The sequence below is a fragment of the Lepidochelys kempii genome, chromosome 2 (genome assembly GCF_965140265.1).
Source record: "Lepidochelys kempii isolate rLepKem1 chromosome 2, rLepKem1.hap2, whole genome shotgun sequence".
NCBI lineage: Eukaryota > Metazoa > Chordata > Testudines > Cheloniidae > Lepidochelys > Lepidochelys kempii.
The window spans coordinates 167,829,405-167,849,677 of NC_133257.1; the positions used below are offsets into that span (position 1 = coordinate 167,829,405).

The 20,273-nt window shown below is 41.5% G+C and overlaps 1 protein-coding gene across 10 annotated transcripts in view; it reads right to left on the reverse strand.

Annotated features, from left to right (window-relative positions):
* IKZF1 (IKAROS family zinc finger 1) overlaps positions 1-20,273 on the reverse strand; it is a 103,109-nt gene that overhangs the window by 14,742 nt on the left and 68,094 nt on the right. For 3 of the 10 annotated variants that reach the window (XM_073332717.1, XM_073332719.1, XM_073332723.1), the window contains 3 exons: positions 14,700-14,867; positions 11,865-11,990; positions 6,623-6,727 (listed from right to left, as the gene is read on the reverse strand). In XM_073332717.1, the coding sequence (XP_073188818.1) occupies positions 6,623-6,727; positions 11,865-11,990; positions 14,700-14,867 (399 nt within the window). Of the gene's footprint in view, positions 1-6,592; positions 6,728-11,864; positions 11,991-12,657; positions 12,776-14,699; positions 14,868-20,273 lie in introns of those variants that run through there. The other 7 variants (XM_073332716.1, XM_073332718.1, XM_073332722.1 and 4 more) reach the window with 3 other exon arrangements.

Here is a 20,273-nt window from a genome sequence, read left to right on the forward strand (position 1 = left end):
AATTAGAGAAATTATTTAAAAATGCAGCTGCTGATTTAAAGTATATCTGTGTACTACACTACACTATCACTTATGATACTGAACTTCACTAACAGGTAGCTTTGAATGACAAAAAAGTCTCTCATGCAGTATTTGTAATACATCTGCAATATTACCAGTCCCATGAAGGAGGTTTGCTCCTCCTTTAGGTCCCGGATAGTGTACCCCACCCCATATGGTAGTTGTTTTCAAACTGCGGGCCATGACCCAGTACAGGGTTGTGGAATGGAAGGCACTGGGTCATGGCGTCTCTGATCAGCACCGCTGACTGGACCCTTAAAAGTCCCGTGGGCGGTGCTGCCTGGCTAAGGCAGGCTAGTTCCTACCTGTTCTGACGCCGCACTGCACCCTGGAAGTGGCCAGCAGCAGGTCCGGCTCCTAGGTGGGGGGGTGTCGGGGCTCTGCGTGTTGCCTCTGCCCCGAGCACTGACTCTGCATTCCCATTAGCCAGAAACCCACCAATGGGAGCTGGGAGGGGGAGGGGGTTCAGTGCCTGCGGGCGAGAGACGCACAGAGCAACTTGTGCACCTCCGCCGAGGAGCTGGACCTGCTGATGGCCACTGCCAGGGCACAGCACGGTCTGTGGTGCCAGGACAGGCAGGAAGCCTGTCTTAGCACCCCCACTATGCCACTGACCGGGAGCTGCCCGAGGTAAACCCATGCCCCAACCCCATGCCCCAGCCCTGAGCCCCCCAAACCCAGAGCCCCTTCCTGAACCCCAAGCCCCTCATCCCCAGCTCAGAGCTTTGACCCCCCCTCCCATACCCGAACCGCCTGCCCCAGCCCTGAGCCCCCCTGAGTCCCCTCATGCACCCCAAACCCCTCGGCCCAGAGCCCTGACCGCCTCCTGCACCCCAAGCCCCGCCCACACCCTGATCCACTCATTCCTGGCCCCACCCCGCAGCCCTCATCCCCGCACTTCAACCCTCTGCCCCACCCCTGAGCCCCTCTCACACCACAAACCCCTCATCCCCAGCTCCGTTGGGTCACAGGCATTAACAATTTTCTTCAACTGGGTCGCCAGAAAAAAGTTTGAAAACCACTGCCCTATGGTTAAATAATTTCTCTGTGGAACTGTGAGCAACGTGGGTCTGACAGATCTCAGGGGATCCAGTGGAGGTGAGGTCCTGCTTCCCTCATACCAGTCACTCCTCCTCAAAATACAGAGGGGCTCCCTTCAAAGTTAATACTGCCCTGGGCTATACTAATAACTTTCCCATTAGTCTGCAGCATGTAGAAGATTGCCTAGAGTGTGGCCCAATTGTTCCTTCCTGTAGAAGAGCCTCCAAGGAGCAGAGGGGAAGTCTGCTGGAAATTCCACAGGATGAACTGGACAGAATTGCCCTCTCAGATTGGAGGGATTTCCAAACTCCACGAAGGGCCAAGAGTGCTGCCTGGAAATCACTTGCTTGAAATCCTGCAAAAAACAGGCCTATAGTGCAGAAAGTCCTGCTGCCCACCAGGCACTTCCTGAGCCTCCATCTTCTCTGGAAACCTGGCTCCTCCCTGCTGTGCTCTAGTCTCGCTCCATAGCAGGGGAGGTAGCAGGCACAGAATGGGAGCCAACTAGAGCTGGTCAGGAATTTTTTGAGAAAACGTCTTTTCGTAGAAAAATGCTGATTAGTCAAAACTAGAACTTTTTGCGGAATCTTTGCTCTTTTGATTAAACTTTCTCAGGTCCGGGATAGAATTTTTCTCTCCTCCTGGGAGGCTCTTATTCAGCTGAAATGTGGGAGACCCCAGGTCTAAATCCCTGCTCTGCATCAAGCAGTCTTTCCTCATCCCCAGGCGAGTGCTCTAACCAGTGAGCTGTTGGTTAATTGGAAGCTGTGGGACTCGCTTTCATTTTTTTGTGAAACGTTTCTAAAAATTTTAGGTTTTGTTCCAATGGAAAATGAAAACAAATGTCAAAAGCTCAACTTTTTTTGCAAAATGTTTTTTTTTTGTTTGTTTTCTGACCAGCCCTCGAGCTAGCACTTCTTGGAGCTATATTAACTCCTGAGTAAATTTCCAATAAGAAGGCATGGCATACACAGCTCCTAATTTGGCTCCACCCACACCTGACCCTGTGCTTTTTGGGCTGCTTTTCCCACCAGTGTCCGCCTCCCACTCCTAGTGCTAGTGTTTGCTCCTCCCCACTAATGCCATGATTTTGATTAGATGCACCATTTCTAATCCCATAGCTTTGAAATGCAAAGAGCTAAAGACTGGAGATTCAAAATGGACTCTGTGGAAAATGCATGGGCAAGGTGTGAAATGCTTACCACGTTTTTTAATATGAATTTATACCCTTGATTCAGAAAACTACAAAGTTAAAGCATATATGTATGGTACATCCTTAAAACCTGGGCTTTCTTTGTTATTATATGTCATACACTGGGTATCCAGAGGGCACAAGTTTAGGTGTTCTTTATTGGTTAATATTTGCTTTATGATTATGTACCATAACTAGCCTATAGCTGACCAATATAATCAATAGCTCCATGTAAGGAAAAAATCTGTCACAGAGCAAGACCATTTCAAATGCACACAAGCTGAAGGCAGGCAGGTATCATTTTTACATATGGGCAGTGCAGATAACATGAGTGCTCATTAAAAACAATCACCTATTTTTATGGTTATCAGAGAATAAGTAAGGTAAACTGCTAGTGGTGTGAAGATCTTCAGAAACTGTGCAGGGTTTCAGGGCTCTTGCTCCAGGTAGCCAAATGCTAACAGATAGCTGATACTCTTTAGCTCGGATAGGCTGCCTTTTTTTTTTTTTCTGGTTGATGTTGTAACATATCAGGCATATTTCAGCCTGAACTGTTACCAGTCCCTCTCCAACCCCAGTTTAGAAGGTCCAGTTTGGCTCTCAGTCCTGGGGTCTGTTCCTATTTGCAAAGCAAGGTGCTGTACACAAGTGCTGCAAAGGCAATATTTCTGTCAAATACTTTTGCACCTAATTAATTTAAATTGGTGAACGAACTCAGCTTTATAAAGTACCAGGATCCACCTCGAGAAACTTACTGTTCTTTCTCTCTCGAGTTTGGGACTGACTGCACCTTAGCTTAGCTCTAATATTGTTGCATTCTTCTTTGCAACAGTGCCTTATTTTTCCTACCTTGTTAACCACCCCTGAGGCTTATACTTGACTAGCGTGGCTGAGGAAACCTGTGCCTCCTCTGGCATTTGTAACCAGTGGTGCTTCTGGGCTTGCTTCTCCTCTCATTTAGTTCTGTCTAAATGACGAGTGACACCAGTGAGATCAATAGTGATGCAAAAGTCAGTGTAAGTGGGGAGAATCAGGACCAGTGTCTTTTAAATTAGTCGCTGGTTAAATGATGCTAGCATTGTTATGTTAAAGAAATGGGGGAGGGCTGGAAATTGGTTCAGTGTCTGGTGTATTCTTAGTTAATTCTTTAGTTCAATGTCCATTTTCTTGTTACCAAAATGGACTTTGGACAAGGAGACCAGATTTGGAGTTTGAACAACTGGTAATGTACTTCATATTAAGTGAGGTGAGCACTGGGGAAAGGAGGAGGGGATTTGGGGGTCTCTGATGAGTCTCTTTGTCCAAAGAGGCCATTTTTTTTTGACAGCAGATCTTCATAAATATTGTCTGTCATTATGGTGTCTTCTTACACCACACACTGAATAAATGACAGGAAACTGCCTTACCCATAAAGAAAAGGAGTACTTGTGGCACCTTAGAGACTAACCAATTTTTCTGTACAAGTTTTTTCATGCAGTTGATAGATTTCCACTCCATACGGCTAAATGCAGTGCCTTGCATAATGACAGGTTTCAGAGTAACAGCCGTGTTAGTCTGTATTCGCAAAAAGAAAAGGAGTACTTGTGGCACCTTAGAGACTAACCAATCCTTTTCTTTTTGCGAATACAGACTAACACGGCTGTTACTCTGAAACCTGTCATTATGCAAGGCACTGCATTTAGCCGTATGGAGTGGAAATCTATCAACTGCATGAAAAAACTTGTACAGAAAAATTGGTTAGTCTCTAAGGTGCCACAAGTACTCCTTTTCTTTTTGCGAATACAGACTAACACGGCTGTTACTCTGAAACCTGCATTACCCATGTCTCTCATTTGCCTGGCTTTCTTTATTGTTTGTTAGTATGAGGGTGACAAACAATGGAGAACAAAAAAAATAGTCCATGCCCAACCTCTCTAAATAGGTTACTTATTCATGTTTATTAAAAATTGTTTTCTAAAACAAATTAATTTCTCTGGTCTTCCTGGTGTCTTCACAGCTGATACTTTTTCCTTATACAAAAAGTCTGAGATAAATTCTGTCCAGAGCCTTCAGAAGAATTGCATCAACTTACTCCAGTAGTTGAATCTGGTCCTTAATCATCAAACAATTTGGGGTTCTTTAACTCAGTTCTTTGGGGTTCTTTACCACATTTTCAGTATTTACCTCTACTACAATTTTGTCGTCATCTTCAATTCTGCCGTCTCAGTGGGTAAGCAGCTACATTTCCTGCCCTGATTAAGTCCTGCTACTTACATCATTACCTTCTTTTCCCTGTCTTTGACTGTCTCTTTAAACCTACTATTCTATCTTCTGACACAATGACATACTCTGGTACGAGATTCCTCCTCCCCTCTCCTACAATATATTCTCTCCTCCCTTACCCGTTTCTGACTCAGACATGTGTCTCTTACTCTCTTCCACCAGTCCCTCAATCTGCTCTCTTGACCGTGTTCTCTCCAACTCCTGACTTCCCTTGCTTCCTCCCTTATAAAATCTCCCTTCCTTCTTCTCGGTTTTTCTCCTCTCTGGCTCACACCTCTCTGACTTCAAACATGCTATTATTTCCCGTAGCCTCAAACATCCCTCCCTTGAGCCCATCTCCTTCTCCATCTATCACACTCCTCTTTCAAAATTCTCAAATGTGTTTTCTACCCTTGTAGCCTTAACTTCTTCTATGTTAACTCACTCCTTGATCACCTTCAATTGGGCTACCTCCATTCCGCTGAAATGACCAATGACGTCTTCCTGGACAAATCAAAAAGGTTCTTCTCCATCTTCATAATTCTCAGCTCTCTCCCATTTCAGATATGGTTGATCATGCCCTCTTCCTAAATACTCTCTCTGCCCTAGATAGCAGAGACTTCCTTTCCTACCTCTCAGACTACTTCTGCAGTATCTTCTTTGGTGGTGCTTCTTTCCTCCTCTCCTTACCGAGGTCTCTCAGCATTCTGAGTTGGTCCTATCTTCTTCTCCCTTTACAATCTCATCCAGTGTTTTCTGTTGTGCCTCTTCTCCTCTCACTTAAACCCACTCTATTCATACTTGTACTTCTGGCTGTCTCTTCCTGGATGTCCTGCCCACAGCTCAAATTTAACCCCTGAAAAACAGAATGCCTACTGTTCTACCGGTGTTCTTCCCTGCTTCAAATCCTTCCACTGGCTTCCTGTCACCCATGCCATGAAGTTTGGGCTGCTGCTTCTTCTCTTAAAAGGCATACGCAACTTGGATCCCTACTATTTCCTGTTTGTCTCTTTCTGTGGCACACTTCACTCCCCCTTTGCTCCATCCATGCCACATGAGTTACTGTTCCCTTGTGTCTTCCCACTCTTAGTATCAAACAGCCTTCCATGTGGCTTCCTACATTCTGGAATCCCCCTCCCTTACCTGGTCTGTCATGTTTCCACCTTTTCTTCAAAACCCTTCTTACAATATAGTCCTTCCCACAGGCTTTACTCCTCTCCTGAAGCAAGTGATATAAAACTGGGAGAAGTCTGAATATTCTGTCTGCCTCTCTGTAGAAGTGCGCTCAGGCTTTCCTTTGAGTTTCCATGCTTTTGAGGTTTAAAACTAAACCTAAACATTATTGTAATCTCTCTCATTGTATTCAATTTCCTTTGATTGATTTGCTACAAGCTACTGCTCTGCACACTGAATACCAACTGGAAGAAGAAAATGGACACCACCTCCTAGTCAAGTCACTGAGTCAAGAAAATGTCTATTAGTAAAATAAGGAAGCAGGTTATGGAAGTTTTTGTTGCTTATAGTATGTACGTGTAGAAGTATAAATTGATCTTGGTTTTTCTTTTACTATTCTCATCCGCTGGGCACATATTTCTAGGTTTATAAATTATACTTGACCAAAGAAATGAAGTAAACCAGTGTACAACCTTTCTGAAAGAGTGAAAGAGTATTAACCTCTTATGTTCAGCCCAACCTCACTTACACACACATGCTTACACATGTGTCAAAACACAGGGTCTGCCCCTGATGGGGGAAGTTAACAAAACGTAGCCTTAAGCATCTGCTTAAGTGCTTTCCTGAGCAGGAGCTTCGATTCCCAGGATGATCATATAGAAAACCTGGGGCATCAACACTGGAAAAGGCAAGAATACTGAACCCCCCACAAAAGCTGTAAAATGGAAAGTTAAGCTGCAGAAAGCATCCTTTTTGTAATGCATCCGTCTAGCGAATGCTATATATTTATATATTGTTAATTTAATGATAACAAATGAAAATCATGATGCAAGACTGAAAACCCTATAAGGCTTTTTTAGGAGACAGCAAACGTTTAACTCTTACCAACAAATTTCTGAGGCATAGAGCTCTTACGTTTGGCGACGTTACTTGCTAGTCTATCCAGCACGAGGGATCTCTCTGACCCTATCTTGCACAAGTCTTCAGCCATTTCACTCTGGTTAGTTTCCTCTTTTATGACTGAAATCAAATGACATCAGAGGGTTAGGCATGCATGCTCCATTTTAATGGAACTACCATCTTTGTATCGTGTTAGTCAGACTTTTCCATTAGCATGCAACCAACTAAAACCAGGATCTTACCTGACAGGCACAGGTTGACTCTGACTGTTTGTATCGTTGTCCCTTAAGCTGACTAAATTATATCAGTTCTCATCTTCCCCTCAAATAGGATGTAGAGATAACAGATTGCAAAGTACAACTACAGCTTATGGGGCTTGAATTGCTCTGTGCCCTGTCTAGTTATTTACACATTCAATATTTACACTGGTGCAAAATGGATGTCTAACATGATCACTCTGATTTGGTTTTACACCCACCTTGCAATGGTCTGAACAATTACACATGGTGCAGGAAAATGGAGAATCAGGCCCTAAGATCTTTAATATTACTTTTGATATAAAGCACTCCCCCTCTTACCTTCCCCACCCCCCACTACCTTTCAGTGACAGAAAAGCCCAGCACAATAAGCGTCGCTTCAACAGAAATGGGGCATGGCTATCACTTCATATAGAAGAATGTATTTATAATTTACGTAGAAAACAACTTCTCTGACAGTTCACTATTACTCTACTTCCCTGATACAGTGTTAGTCATTAAAATCCAATTTTAGCTAGTCCAGTGGCTGAACATATATTTATCATAGAGCATTGACCTTCTGCACTCAGACTGTTTTCTGACTTCCTGCTGCTGCTAAGAAGTTTTAGGTTTAGAAAGGAAGCCCAGCAAAGAGATTCTTAGCTATGAGCCCCTAGGGAAAAGGTTCCTGTTATGTCACTTTGTAGCAATTGCCGGTGGAAGCTGAAGGGGTATGAGACTGAACTGGCAGAACAAGAGCTCTAGGATGGTAAACTATATCTATTCTGAGCATCCAATGGCTGAAGAAAAGGTGATCTATCAAGTTGCATCCGATGAAGTGAGCTGTAGCTCACAAAAGCTTATGCTCAAATAAATTGGTTAGTCTCTAAGGTGCCACAAGTCCTCCTTTTCTTTTATCAAGTGTAACATTGGATTTTTTTTTTTAATCTTTTGCCAGGAGATGAATATTTTAAGCAAGATTGTGACTTGATATCTGATCATCAAGTAAAAAAGCTTGATTCAGCAAGCTGTCTTTTATATTCTATGTCTGCTGGTGACATGTTATCTTCTCAGTAGGTGCGCTCACTTATTGATAGATGTTTACATGGTATCTACTGCTGTGGTAACTCGACACCTCACACTAGTCAAAGTAACCATATCTGTTGCCTACATGAACAGAATAAGCAAACCCAATGGACCCATGCTAGTAATATGTATACAGTGTTGCTGTAGCTGTATTGGTCACAGGATATTCGAGAGAGACAAGAGGGATGAGGTAATATCTTTTATTGGACCAATTCGACTCTTCTTCAGGTTTGTGTAAGCTCGAAAGCTTGTCTCTTCCACCCACAGAAATGGGTCCAATAAAAGATATCACCTCACCCACCTTGTCTCTCTAATGTTAGCAATATGTCATTTAAATGGCAGCCTGATAGAATAGGGTTGGCTACATCATGCCCTGAAGTTGACAGACTCAGGTGGGGTGGATCAATAGAAGGAGCCGTTAAATGCCCTCAGAGAAGAGTGCCCCCATGGAAGACAACTCTAGGAACCAATAGCAGGAGCAATCTAGCAGATCTTAACCACGGCTGCAGGATGACATACTACAGTGGTTAAGTGCTCGCTGAAATGACTGGGCCCCAGACCATTTAAGATTTTAAAGACTGATCACTTCCAGATGCTATTCAAGGTGTGGCCATAGTCAGTCAGTACCGGGCACTGGTGTTGTATGCTCATTACAATGCACCCATTAAGGAGGCAAGCTTCTGCATTTGGTATAAGCTAACACTTCCAGATGTTTCCAAGAATAGCCCTTTGGAGTGTATGTTACAACAATCCAATTTAGAAGTCACAAAAGGGTAAAATCCTATGGTAAAGGCCCAAAGCAATAAAAAGTCACTGTTTCTAAAGGACATAATGACAAGTAGCAGTTCCCACATTGACACCAAAATGCAAACACAAACACATTTCCCCATGGCATCCAAGAAGGTAGCACAATAACATTTCCAAAGAATTAAAGGAGGGTTAGCCCGTGATTTTTTTTTTTTTTTTTGGAGGGGGGGAGGATGAAAAATAGCAAGCAAAAAATAAAAATTTAGGCCCAAACTAGTATTTTCCAGTTTTTGGAAACTGAAACCTATGCCCACCCTACCACACCCCCCAATAATTGGTGGCAAACCTGAATTTTTGGGGGTTTTCATTGCCAAAAACTGAAAATTGTTTCTGTTTTTGTGCTTTCACTGAATTTTTTGTGGGAACAAAAAACATTGATATCTGTATATGCCTACACCATCTACCTGTGTATCTTTGTGGCTGTACTATGCCATAGCTCTATTGATTGATTCTGATAATACACTAAACCACAACAGTAAAGCTCAGTCTATAAGTTTTCATAGTTTGTCTTTTCTGATATTCTCTATAGTACTTGGAGGGTCTCATGCGTTCCTACTGAAATCAATAGCAAAACTCCCACTTATGTCTGTGGAAGCAGCATCAGACACTAAGGTGAAATTCTAGCCCTACTGAAGTTGTTTGGCGCTTTGCCATTGATTTCAGTGGGGCCAGGATTTCCTTTCCAAATCTCCTTCAAATTCAAAGACAAAATGAAAGAAAATATGTTGTTCCCCTTCACCCTCCTCCTTGGTTCTGCCCATATTAGGTACGTTTCCCAATGAGAGGTATCAGGCCCCTAAAGGAAGTGGTAGAAATCAATTGCTTAGGACTTTTTCAATTAGAGTAGTCAAAATACTAGAAAATATGCTGTGGAAAATAATCCTGCAGTAACAGGGAGATGGACCGGATGACCCTACCCCTCAGCTCTATGATTCTATTAATACAACAATCAGTGGGACTTTATTATCATAGTAATCGCTCCATAATACATACTGAAAAGTTGAATGAACAGTAGTTCTTGCATATAAGACTGACTTACTTTTCTAAGTATAAAAAGCATGCCTTTAAAAATATTTTTAAATACCAAAAGGACCAGGTCTCATTCCGAACTGCTTTGTTGCATATTTACCTCTTTACAGATATAATATTTTTAAAATTGAAAAATGGCATTTGAAGTCAAACTGTGTTTGTGATGAGTTAGGGAGCATTGTATGTAATTTAAAATACCAGGATCACTTTCAACAAAGGATTTTTAAATGAAAAACTGGTTTATTACCTGAGAAATAATACCCATTTTTGTTAAAAAGTAGGATCTGTGGCAAAATACAATGTTTAGATTTTACTCCCAGTTTCTAAAATCAAAGTCATATTAGATATAATAGGGATCTGGCTGATACTCTTTGTGTATGCAAGAAAGCAATGTTTCTTAAAAACCACTTCTGAATATGCCAACTTTCAATCTGATTCAAATATTAAATAATGAGCTGCACAACCCTAAACTGCTGTAAACATCTAAGCTTTTTGTGTCAGGGTTTATAATAAGCACAGTCCCATACATTTGAGAGTTATTTATTAAAGTTTCTGGTTACTGATTTCAGCTTCATCTGCATATTTTTCTTTACTAATATTTTATTTTCAGCAAGTAACTGAAAAGCTAACACAAATTGTTGTTTTGTTTTGCCCACAGACGTATCAAACCTTTATGCCAGGCACTGGAAATTCTAACCCCAGACAGACTATTTGCTTCTACATCCTATCACCCTGTTACGGAATAAATATCATGGCTCTGAGTACATTAGCTCCAGCTTTCCTCCTATTTATACATTCTCCAATCCCTCAACAAAATTAGAAGGAGTGCTGCTCTAACATGCTGTTGGAAAGAAGAATCTCAGCTGCATTCAGTATTATCATTATGTGCATATACTTTACATTATCTTGTAACGTGTAAAAACATATTCAAGTGCTGTTCAGATATACAATGTTAAATAAGGCATCATTGCAAATAGGTCAGAGATAAAGTACCATTTTGTCATTTGACAAACTGAATAATATATACTTACAGGATCAAAAAGGTAGGCAAGAAATGCAGTTTATCAGATGGACTGTAACCTTAAATTCCACAGCACATTGATACTCTGTTCTCTACCTGAACTAATGCCTATAAACACATCTGGTACGACTACCTCTTGTGATCAGTCTCACACATCTAATTAGCAAGACTTGCTCAATTTTAGGCACAGGTTTAGATTCTGTGTTCTCTAAGGAACAGATTGTGGCTCTGCCACATGCCCCAGACCTGAGATCAGATGTTGGTGCACAGGCCCAAAGGAAAAAATCGTGTTGCAGCGAGGCACGATTCCCTCCCTACTTTCCCTTTGGTTCAGGTGGGTAGGTGTTTGCTGCTGGTGCCTACTAACAGCAAATTACTACCCTCTCCAGACTGGCTCCTCTAGCGCATTGTGGGGCAGAGCTAAGGTTCTTCTCTCTTCCTGGTCATCTGCTTGGCCTGGGAGGAGCAGCTGGCATTGAGCGCCTACTCATTGCTGTGCACTGGGACACAAGGTCCGGAAAGCCTATGCAGGTATGTAAGGGTGTGTGTGGTTCTTACCTCTCCCACCTCATACCAAAGTGTGCATTTCACAGTAAATTAGCTCTAAATGACTTCTTGGCAGTGGAATTACCTTTTTAACAAGAGTTTGTATCCCTGAGTATCGTAATCGATAGGACTCAAAATAAATAGGAAAGTTCCAGCCCTATGAGTTGGGATAACTATGCTTTAGCCTGCACAGCTGGTGAGCTAAGGAATTCCAAGTCTTGTAGCTGGTTACCTGAAGGTGTTGTTTCTAGATGTAAAAGCCAAAATTAGCCTTCATACCTTAGCTTGATTGTTTTAGATTGGAGCAAAGAAAACAAGAAAACTCAATATTGATTAAGTACAACAATAGTTCCAACTAATTATCTGTCTACCCAGACAGAGATGGAAATATATATCCAAAAATCTGTTCAGTGGTGGTACTGTAATGGATAGTTACACTTCCCAGATAGCTCAACTGGACCATCCCCTAGTAATTAATGAGTGACAGGAGGGTACTGGTTCCAGGATTACCCTTTCTGCTTTTCACTCCTACCTGGATACAAGCTGCCTGAGAGGCTCATGGTTTGCAGGTAATTGTGGCAGCGTTCTTTATGTTCTTCTAATGAGCTGCGCTGTTTATAGCTTCGGCCACAGTATCCACATTTGTGAGGTTTGCCAACTGCAGAAAACACAATTTAGCGAATGAGTGAAATTAAGTATCTGACAGAATAATAATGATAACAACAGGAAATCATTCGTGCTGTGACTATCTACAGCCAACGCTCAATGGAGTATTTGGGGCCTCTCAAAACAACAATGAAAATTTAGTTATATTCTCTAATTTAAAGACCAGGTCCTCAGCTGGTACAAACTAGCATAGCTCCACTGAAATCAATGGAACTACCCTGATTTACACCAGCCGAGGAATCTGGCCTTAAATCTTCAAAACTAGGGCAATCTTAGTTCCCCCACACATTTTGTGTGTCATTGGGCCTGATTGGTTTTCTTCTCTGCTTTGGAACTGGTCTAAATATCTGAGGGCAAAGTATGATATCAAATAGAATTTTGTCTTGGTGAGTGGTGGCATGCAACAGCAAAATCAGAGAACCACAGAGGCACCAAATACCTCAGACAAATGTTATCATCATATTTGCAAACATCCTTTAAGTATTCAGTTTGCTGGGTTTTGTAAAATAAAGATTTGCATATTGATAATGATTTCTTTAAAGTTAAAGGCTTTGCAAAATTCTAGGACATTTGATGGTACAATCCTGGGTTCATAAGTTGAAAATTATCTTGGGATGCTGGGATCCCAATTTCTGGAATTTCAGGGCCTTGGACTCCACCTCTTAGAATGTATTGCATTGGGGAGCTGCCGGTTTGGCACAGAAAGGGTCGCAGCGCTACAAGACTTCCTCCATTCTTTGTCTTATGTGCCTCATCCTTGATGTGGGAAGAATTCTCAGGTTGATGAGGGAAGAACTGTAGGGATGAGAAGGTAATTCAGTCTCCAAGTCCTCTCTGAACAGAGACTGCCAACTGGGGTGACTGTTTTTGTGTAGACCACTGTCCACTAGAGATAGATGAACCAGGTCTGATGCAATGAGAACCAACTCAACCCTATACTTAAAACTAGAACCAAATCCAAATAGATTCTTTTTTTTAGGTTCAAATCAGTCCTGGATAATTTTTATAAAAAATATTTTTATTTTCCTGGTTCTGGCAGAATCCAGAAGCAGAAGCACTGAAATATCATGACAGAGGCTCTGTTTGTGGTATATCTAGCATGACCAAATGCCGAAAGTACTTGGGAATCTTACAACAATGACTGTTCACATGAGATTTCTGACCCAAAATTTATAGACTTATACTAAAAAGACTGGCTAGTTTTGATAAGGAGCTGTACTTTTGGATGGTTATAAAACCTCAACTTTGAGTTTCACTCACCACCACTGTCAGCTAGGAACTGGACTGAGACCATCAACGTATTTGCATACAATGATGTCACTTTAGTAATCATAATAATATTGTATATTTATATAGTGTCTCATATCCTAAAGAATCTCAAAACTTTATTCAAACTGTATAGAAATCACTTCACCCATATCTGGGATGGAATGCTACAGCTGCTAAATAGCATAAAGGACAACACAATACTTGTTTGGAGAGGAAGTGAAGAGGAATACTGTATCTCCTTGAAATGGCAATTTTAGATAAGCAGAATGCCTATATTCCCAGTTCAGAAAAAAATCCCTATGCAGGATATCATTTAAGCACATGCTTAAGTCCCACTGAAATCAAGGAGCTTAAGCACATGTTTAATATTAAGCTTGTGCTTAAATGGTTTCCTGAATTAGGACCTGATATAGGCAGAATCCAAAGGGAATTTGATTTGGACACCTGGGAGAACATCTCTTACAAACAGAGTAATCTTTAGTGGTCAGGTTTTCACCTCATATAAAAAATGGCACTTCCAGAGCCTGCTACCACCATACAGGGCTATTGGCTGAATGCTAACTTTTTTACATCACTTCTGGAAGCACAAGGGGTTTCCCGTGGAGGCCTCCTATCCAAATACTGACCAGGAGAATTCCAGCTTAACTTGTGAAATCTGATAAAATCGCAGCCCCAGCTGGCATGGTTGCAGACACTTTTAATGGTGTGGGTATCATTTGGGATTTGCTCTCAGAAGGAGAGTGATGCTGTGACCTTTTTAAACATTGAGAAGCCTTGTTAAATGAAAAGGTAGATATAAGCACAAGCATGAATATTTTAGAAAATATTTATCCAGGCTTCCATATTAGAGTCTTTTTATTTAAGAAATAACAACCCCCACCTGAAACCTCTACGAGTAGAATGCAGCACACAACATATGTTATGCGCAGTGGGTGAAATTAACCTCATATTTAGAGAGCCAGCACCAAGCCTATGCATTACTCAAACCTTCTTTTGAGGGATTAAGTGGGACTTCACTGGTGCAGAAGCCTTAGGCAGGCTCCGCACCATGGTGCATTTCACTTGAATCATGCAGCCCTTATTCATGCAAGTAGTCCCACGAAAGGGATTGCTCACCTAAGGGTTGAAATATCAGACTCTAACGTGGGAATTTCCAACTAGCCTGGTGCCAAGAAGTAAAGAAAAGCTGATTATTTGGAGTTGCTAAAATAAGCAGAGTTTAGCAGCTTCTGATGAGGCATCCTTACTGCTCAAACACTGCAGCTACACTTTTTGTTCACGTCACAAGTTGGTTAAGCCTGAAGGGAGTCTACCTGCATCCTGACCCAAGCAGCCATTGGAGACATGGCGGCAGTGAGCACGCACACAACTCCTGGCCTGACCTGGAAGTGAGCGAACTTTGTCCAGAAAGTGCTTGGATGTAGTTACTTACCAGAATGAGTCCTCAGGTGGCCCGTGAGGGCATCCCTGCGTCGGCAGGCATAGTTGCACAAGTGACATTTAAAGGGTTTTTCGCCTGAATGCAACTTTATGTGGCGGAGGAGGTTGCCTTTCTGAGTAAAGGAGGCTCCACACTGACTGCAGTGGAAAGGGCGTTCCCCTATGAGGAGAAGGAGAAATATGTGAGAACAAAAATCTTACACAGTAACAAGAAAAAGATTTCAGTGAGAAAGTTGTTTTCTCACTGGTGCTCTATGACTTCCACCGGCTGCAGGTTTGATATAACATGAGGCTTTCAGACTAAACCTGCCAGTTTCTTAACGCTTCACTGGCTGGGTCAATTTGATCTGAAAATCTAATTTTTTTTTTCTAAATCAGAATGGCACATCACAATGCAAATTCAAACTCATTTAAATAAAGTGACTGCAACATTTTGTGTTGAAGAGCCACTCTTCCTGATCAGCAGTTTTGGAATAAACCAATATCCAATTTTGCATGTTGTGGCATTTGGTGGGGTTTTTAATGTGGCTTTTTTCAAAGGGTCTTTAAAATATGCCACTGAAGCAGCAAAATAAAAAGGAAACTCATTAAAAATGCATTTCAGGATCACAAGTTCATTTCAGCGTTACATTCTTATATTTAAATGAAAGGCACTTCATTATAACAGTTATAATAACTTCTTTTCATTTACATTTTCCCTGTATTTTCCCTTTCAATTTCTTCTCCATTACCTGTCTGTCCCTAAGCAGCCAAATCAGGAAAGAGACAGAGAAAGAGAGAGAGAAAAAAGTAAAATGAGAAGTTAAGACAGTGTAAAGGAAACCCTGTACCTGCCATACAAACGTCCTGACCCTCCTCTGGCAGGATATTAACATAGGAGTTATATTAATGTGCTTTTCTCCACTTCAGGAAAAAAAACACACACAACCCTTTAGGAAGCACAGTCATTTGTCTAACTTGGTACACTTTATCAAGGGAGCAAGTCAGCTTGCTCATACAAAGATGCAAATATGGCTTTGGTGTTGGTTTTTTGTTGTTGTTTTGGTTTGTTTTTTGGTACTGCTCTTTGAAGTTGTTATACTCTTTTGGTTTGGAGGGATGTGATTTTTTATAATCTCTGGTAAATGTGATCTGTGTTTCGAGTTGCACCAAATGGTTGGATTAGATGGGACAATTTACATAAGAAAGAAATCCAGTGTATCATTCCCCCCAATTCCTTCCGTCATTCCCTTTTGCTGTAAGAAATAGTCCCTGAGTCTGATGTCAAACCAGCCTTTGAAACTAATTTTCTGACATCTGTTTGTCCTAAGCGAAAACTAAAATAATGATAAGTCAGCTAATGTTTAAGGGATAAATCAGAATTGATCTTCTTTTTGAATGACGGTTTTGTCCAATACAAAAGAACAACACATGATTAAAAAAAGTTAAACCAGTAAATGCTTCCTTTCCCCCCAACCCATATGAACATCTCTTGTTATCTTGCACATTTGGAAACAACTAGCTTGCATGTGTGAGCATACAAAAACAAGCTATAACCATTCTCGTTATTGAGTAATATGGTTAGAAAGCTCAGAAACAAACAGATAAAAGGGAAGCACAATCTGACCTATGGAGAAGCCTTTGCTCGGCTGATCTCTATAATCAGGATCACATCCTTTAACATTCAAATATGGGCTAATGGGAGGCTATTTTGTGAAAAGGAGTGTTTGACCAAGTGTCCTCTGGTATGTCTAGATCTCCCAGTTTAGGAAATAAGTCCCTGTCTTCATCATGACCCAGATCTTTAACAGTATTTAGGCATCTAAACTCCCATTGATTTCAATGAGATGCCTAACTACCACTGAGGATCTGGGCCCAAGAAACTTTAAGGGACAGATTCTCAGCTGGTGTAAAATGGTGCAGCTCCATTGAAGTCTGAGGAGCTATTCCTCCAGGGTTGTACCATATGATCTCTTGAGAAGAAGCTGTTTACACTAGGTTTTGCAAAGAACTGAGCAGTTATTGGCGTCTGCCTCTGGTTTGTGTTCTCTACATCTTTGTAGCAGTTAATAGGTAAGATATTTTTTAGGGTGGAGTGAAACAGTGACTGAGAAGCCAGTTCTCACTGACAGTCACAAATAGAGAGGAAACAGTTAATTCTTACTAAGCAGCTTTTCTATCATTCATTTCCATTAGTTTTACTCAGAGAAGCAAAAGAGGAGAAAATAAGGACAATAAAAGCATGCAGGGAGAGGCATGTAGAGTAAGAACGAAAAGTGTCTCCAACCTACAGCTCTCATAATGACAGGGTGAAACCTTGCATTGGGCAGGAAAGGCAGACAGCTGGAGAATTTGAACTGAAAATGATGTGTACTCTATAATACTACAGAACTCAAAATGGGAGCATATATTAGGAAATCAATACTCAAGTCACCGTATTACAACAACTGAAAATACATCTGCACTAAAAGACAGCTAATTCATGTATATTTTCTCCCAATACCCACGTTGCCCACTCTACAGCTATGGGGTGGCAAAAGCATGTATTCAATATGGGACCTAAACAGACCAAACAACCTTCAACAAGAATGGCAAACCAGCCTAGGATATATCTGGGGCTATCACTGGCTCTGAGCATCTCCCACAGAATGAGAGAGAGACACCAGATCTCGGAAAGTAAAATTTGTCTTTTTACTTGAGTAATCTGGTTTAACTGTTCTCTGATTTCCTGCTCTGCACAGCACTATTCTTCCTGGGTAAAATTCAGCTCATGTGGAGGGCCAACAAGGCCTAGGTGCCATTTAAGTCCCACTTAAGTGTTAGTGGCCCAAGCTAGCTCTCAATGTAGAGGTGAATTTCATTCCCCCTTGAGAAAAGTTTATCATCTCCTCCTTACTTGCAATTGTTTCATCCCTAATAAAAGGTTCCTTATTGCAGGTGCACCCACATACACACTCTCAGTGCTATCCTCTATCCCAGTGGTTTTCCATCTTTTTTCATTTGCGGACCCCTAAAAATTTTCAAATGGAGGTGCAGACGCCTTTGGAAATCTTAGACATAATCATGGACATGAACCCCAGGTTGAAAACCACTGTTGTACGGTAACAACCACCTTTTGCGGACCCCTTAGACATAATCTACGGACCTGCTGGGACTGTGGACCACAGGTTGAAAACCACTGCTCTAACCACTGGCACAAACCAGCTCCTGTGTAGATAGGTGCCGGGCCTTATTCCTTACACAGGTCCTTCAAGGCATTTCAATCCTGACCTGCAACAATCCTTGCCAGGACATTTTGCCAATCACACCCTATTATGGGGAGGATCCTGAGAGGTGTGAAACACCTGCAGTTCCTTTTGGCTTCAATGAGAGTTGCAGATGCTCAAGTAAGTTTCAAGATCAGGCCATATATGTTCTTTTAATGAGCTAGAAAAATGAGGACTCTGTTGAGATGGCCACAGCCCTCCGCATTTGTGACTTTAGCTAAGATTTTAGACTCAGGTCTTGACAGGTGAAAGTCTAGTGCCCTAATGCACCGTGCCACCCTACCTTCTTACTGGATAATGTGTATGAACCCTTTAAATGATCAATAGCAGGGGGTAGCAGATATGGTGATGGCTGTGTGCTTCTGACACCTAGCTAGGGAGACAGTGATCAAATACAGGACTACCAGTGACTTTGGCTAAGGGATTCCAAAATAGCACAGACCGGTATGGCAAGTTAACCATGAGCCCATGCTCAGGGGTCTCAAAATCAGCAAACATGAATTTTTCATTTTAAAAGTGCTTTCCTAAAAATTTAACATGAAAGGAACAATAGGCTGAATATCATCAACCACCTAACAGATGGGGGGGGGGTCAGATAGTCATGAGTGGAATCCTTTTCTACAATAAGGAGAAGCTGGTAACAATATAGGTGAGTAGTCGGGGTTTTACAGCTACTTGCATACAGGAGTGGGCAGAAAACATCAGGTGCTACTCTGCATATCTACACGTGGCAGGTGTTTTCATTAGAAGTAATTATGTCTTATCAGGCCAGGCAGTCATCATATTTTGGCGTTTTAGTGTGCCGGGTTTTATTCATTTATCAAATATTTATTTAAGAGCACTTCACTGGATATGCAGGTTTTACATGAATTAACAGCAAAGTAATTCATTTGCAAGGCTTATTCCCTCATCAGGCACATATTGAAATGGGCTTCAGCATAGTGAGTTAAATGTCTTTAATAGTGTATCCCATTTCCACTTTAATTTTCACAGCAGACCTGAAAGGGAAGATGGTTACTACTATTTCCCTATGACATCCCTTTAATTTAGAATGGCCCAGCCTGATCCTGAACACCTTCTCCAATTCCTGCACAAGGTGAGCGCCAATGGACTTCAGCAGATTTACTTGCAAAAGGAGTTCAGCATCAGACCCTGTTCAAAGCAATGACTTTATCTGACAGGCTGGCAAGACAATTAAGGAACCTAACTTTAGAACTTTAGTTTTATTAAAAATCAAAAAAGATGTAGGTAGTACTGAGTGCATTAAAGCATGCATTGCATTTTCCACACCAATCTACATGTTGTATACTTTACTTGCATACAGGGGGTCAAATTAAGAATCCTACAGGTGGTGTTGTACTGTACAGAGGAGCAACACTCCATTGGGAGTTCTTGGAGGTCTTGAGCCTAATGCTGCCTTGCCTTGCATGCTGGGTATCCATTTACACCTGTGCAAAAGTGAGTGCAAATTTGCCAGTCTAGTTTAGTAACATTTTACACTCACTCTGCGTAGATGTAAATGACTCCACCAGCTGCAAGGCAGAGAAGACTTGGGCTCACTATGTACGTGCTAGGCAAAAGCAGATATGCTTCCAGGAAAGTTGAGACTGAGGTGTGCTCAGAGGCAGTCCTTGCTAGGCCATTTTGAAAGGTATGGTATACAGTCCACCCAGCACTGCTTGCTGGACACTGTCTGGTATATGGAGATAGGCAAAGCTGTGTCCACAACTTCACCTTGGCCAGACATGCCCCAGGTGGCTTATATACCACTGTCATCAGTATAACCTCCATTAACACCCCTGGTCTTCAGAAACTTCAGTGAGTATCTCCCCTCCCTCACCACCTACCCGTTGCATCATACTTTTAGCAAATGATGAATTAGCTTCATAATGCAAGTAGCTTTATACTACAGTCAGAAGCCTTGGGCTGACCAAAAAACAGAGCTACTTGCATATTACATGTTCATAAAAATAGCTATCTGGCAAAACAATAGAATGTTCTTCTGTCTTCAAATTCCATAGTAAGTCACAACATTCTGTTTCAATTCATGCAACACTACCTTCTTTATACCATTATATGCATAAACCAAATGGGTCTGTCAAAAGAACTCTTGTGGACATTTTATCAATTTTTAAAGAACTACACTTTAACATTCAATAAAAGAAAAAGCCGCCAAACCCTTTACTACCGCTATGAAGTACATTGCAGTATCACACTTTCAATAATTTTTCATTGCTTTTCCAATAAAGATACAAAACATCTGCTTTTCCCTTAGAGAAGGCTATATTGTATCTAATTTAATCACACAGTGTTTTGAAATA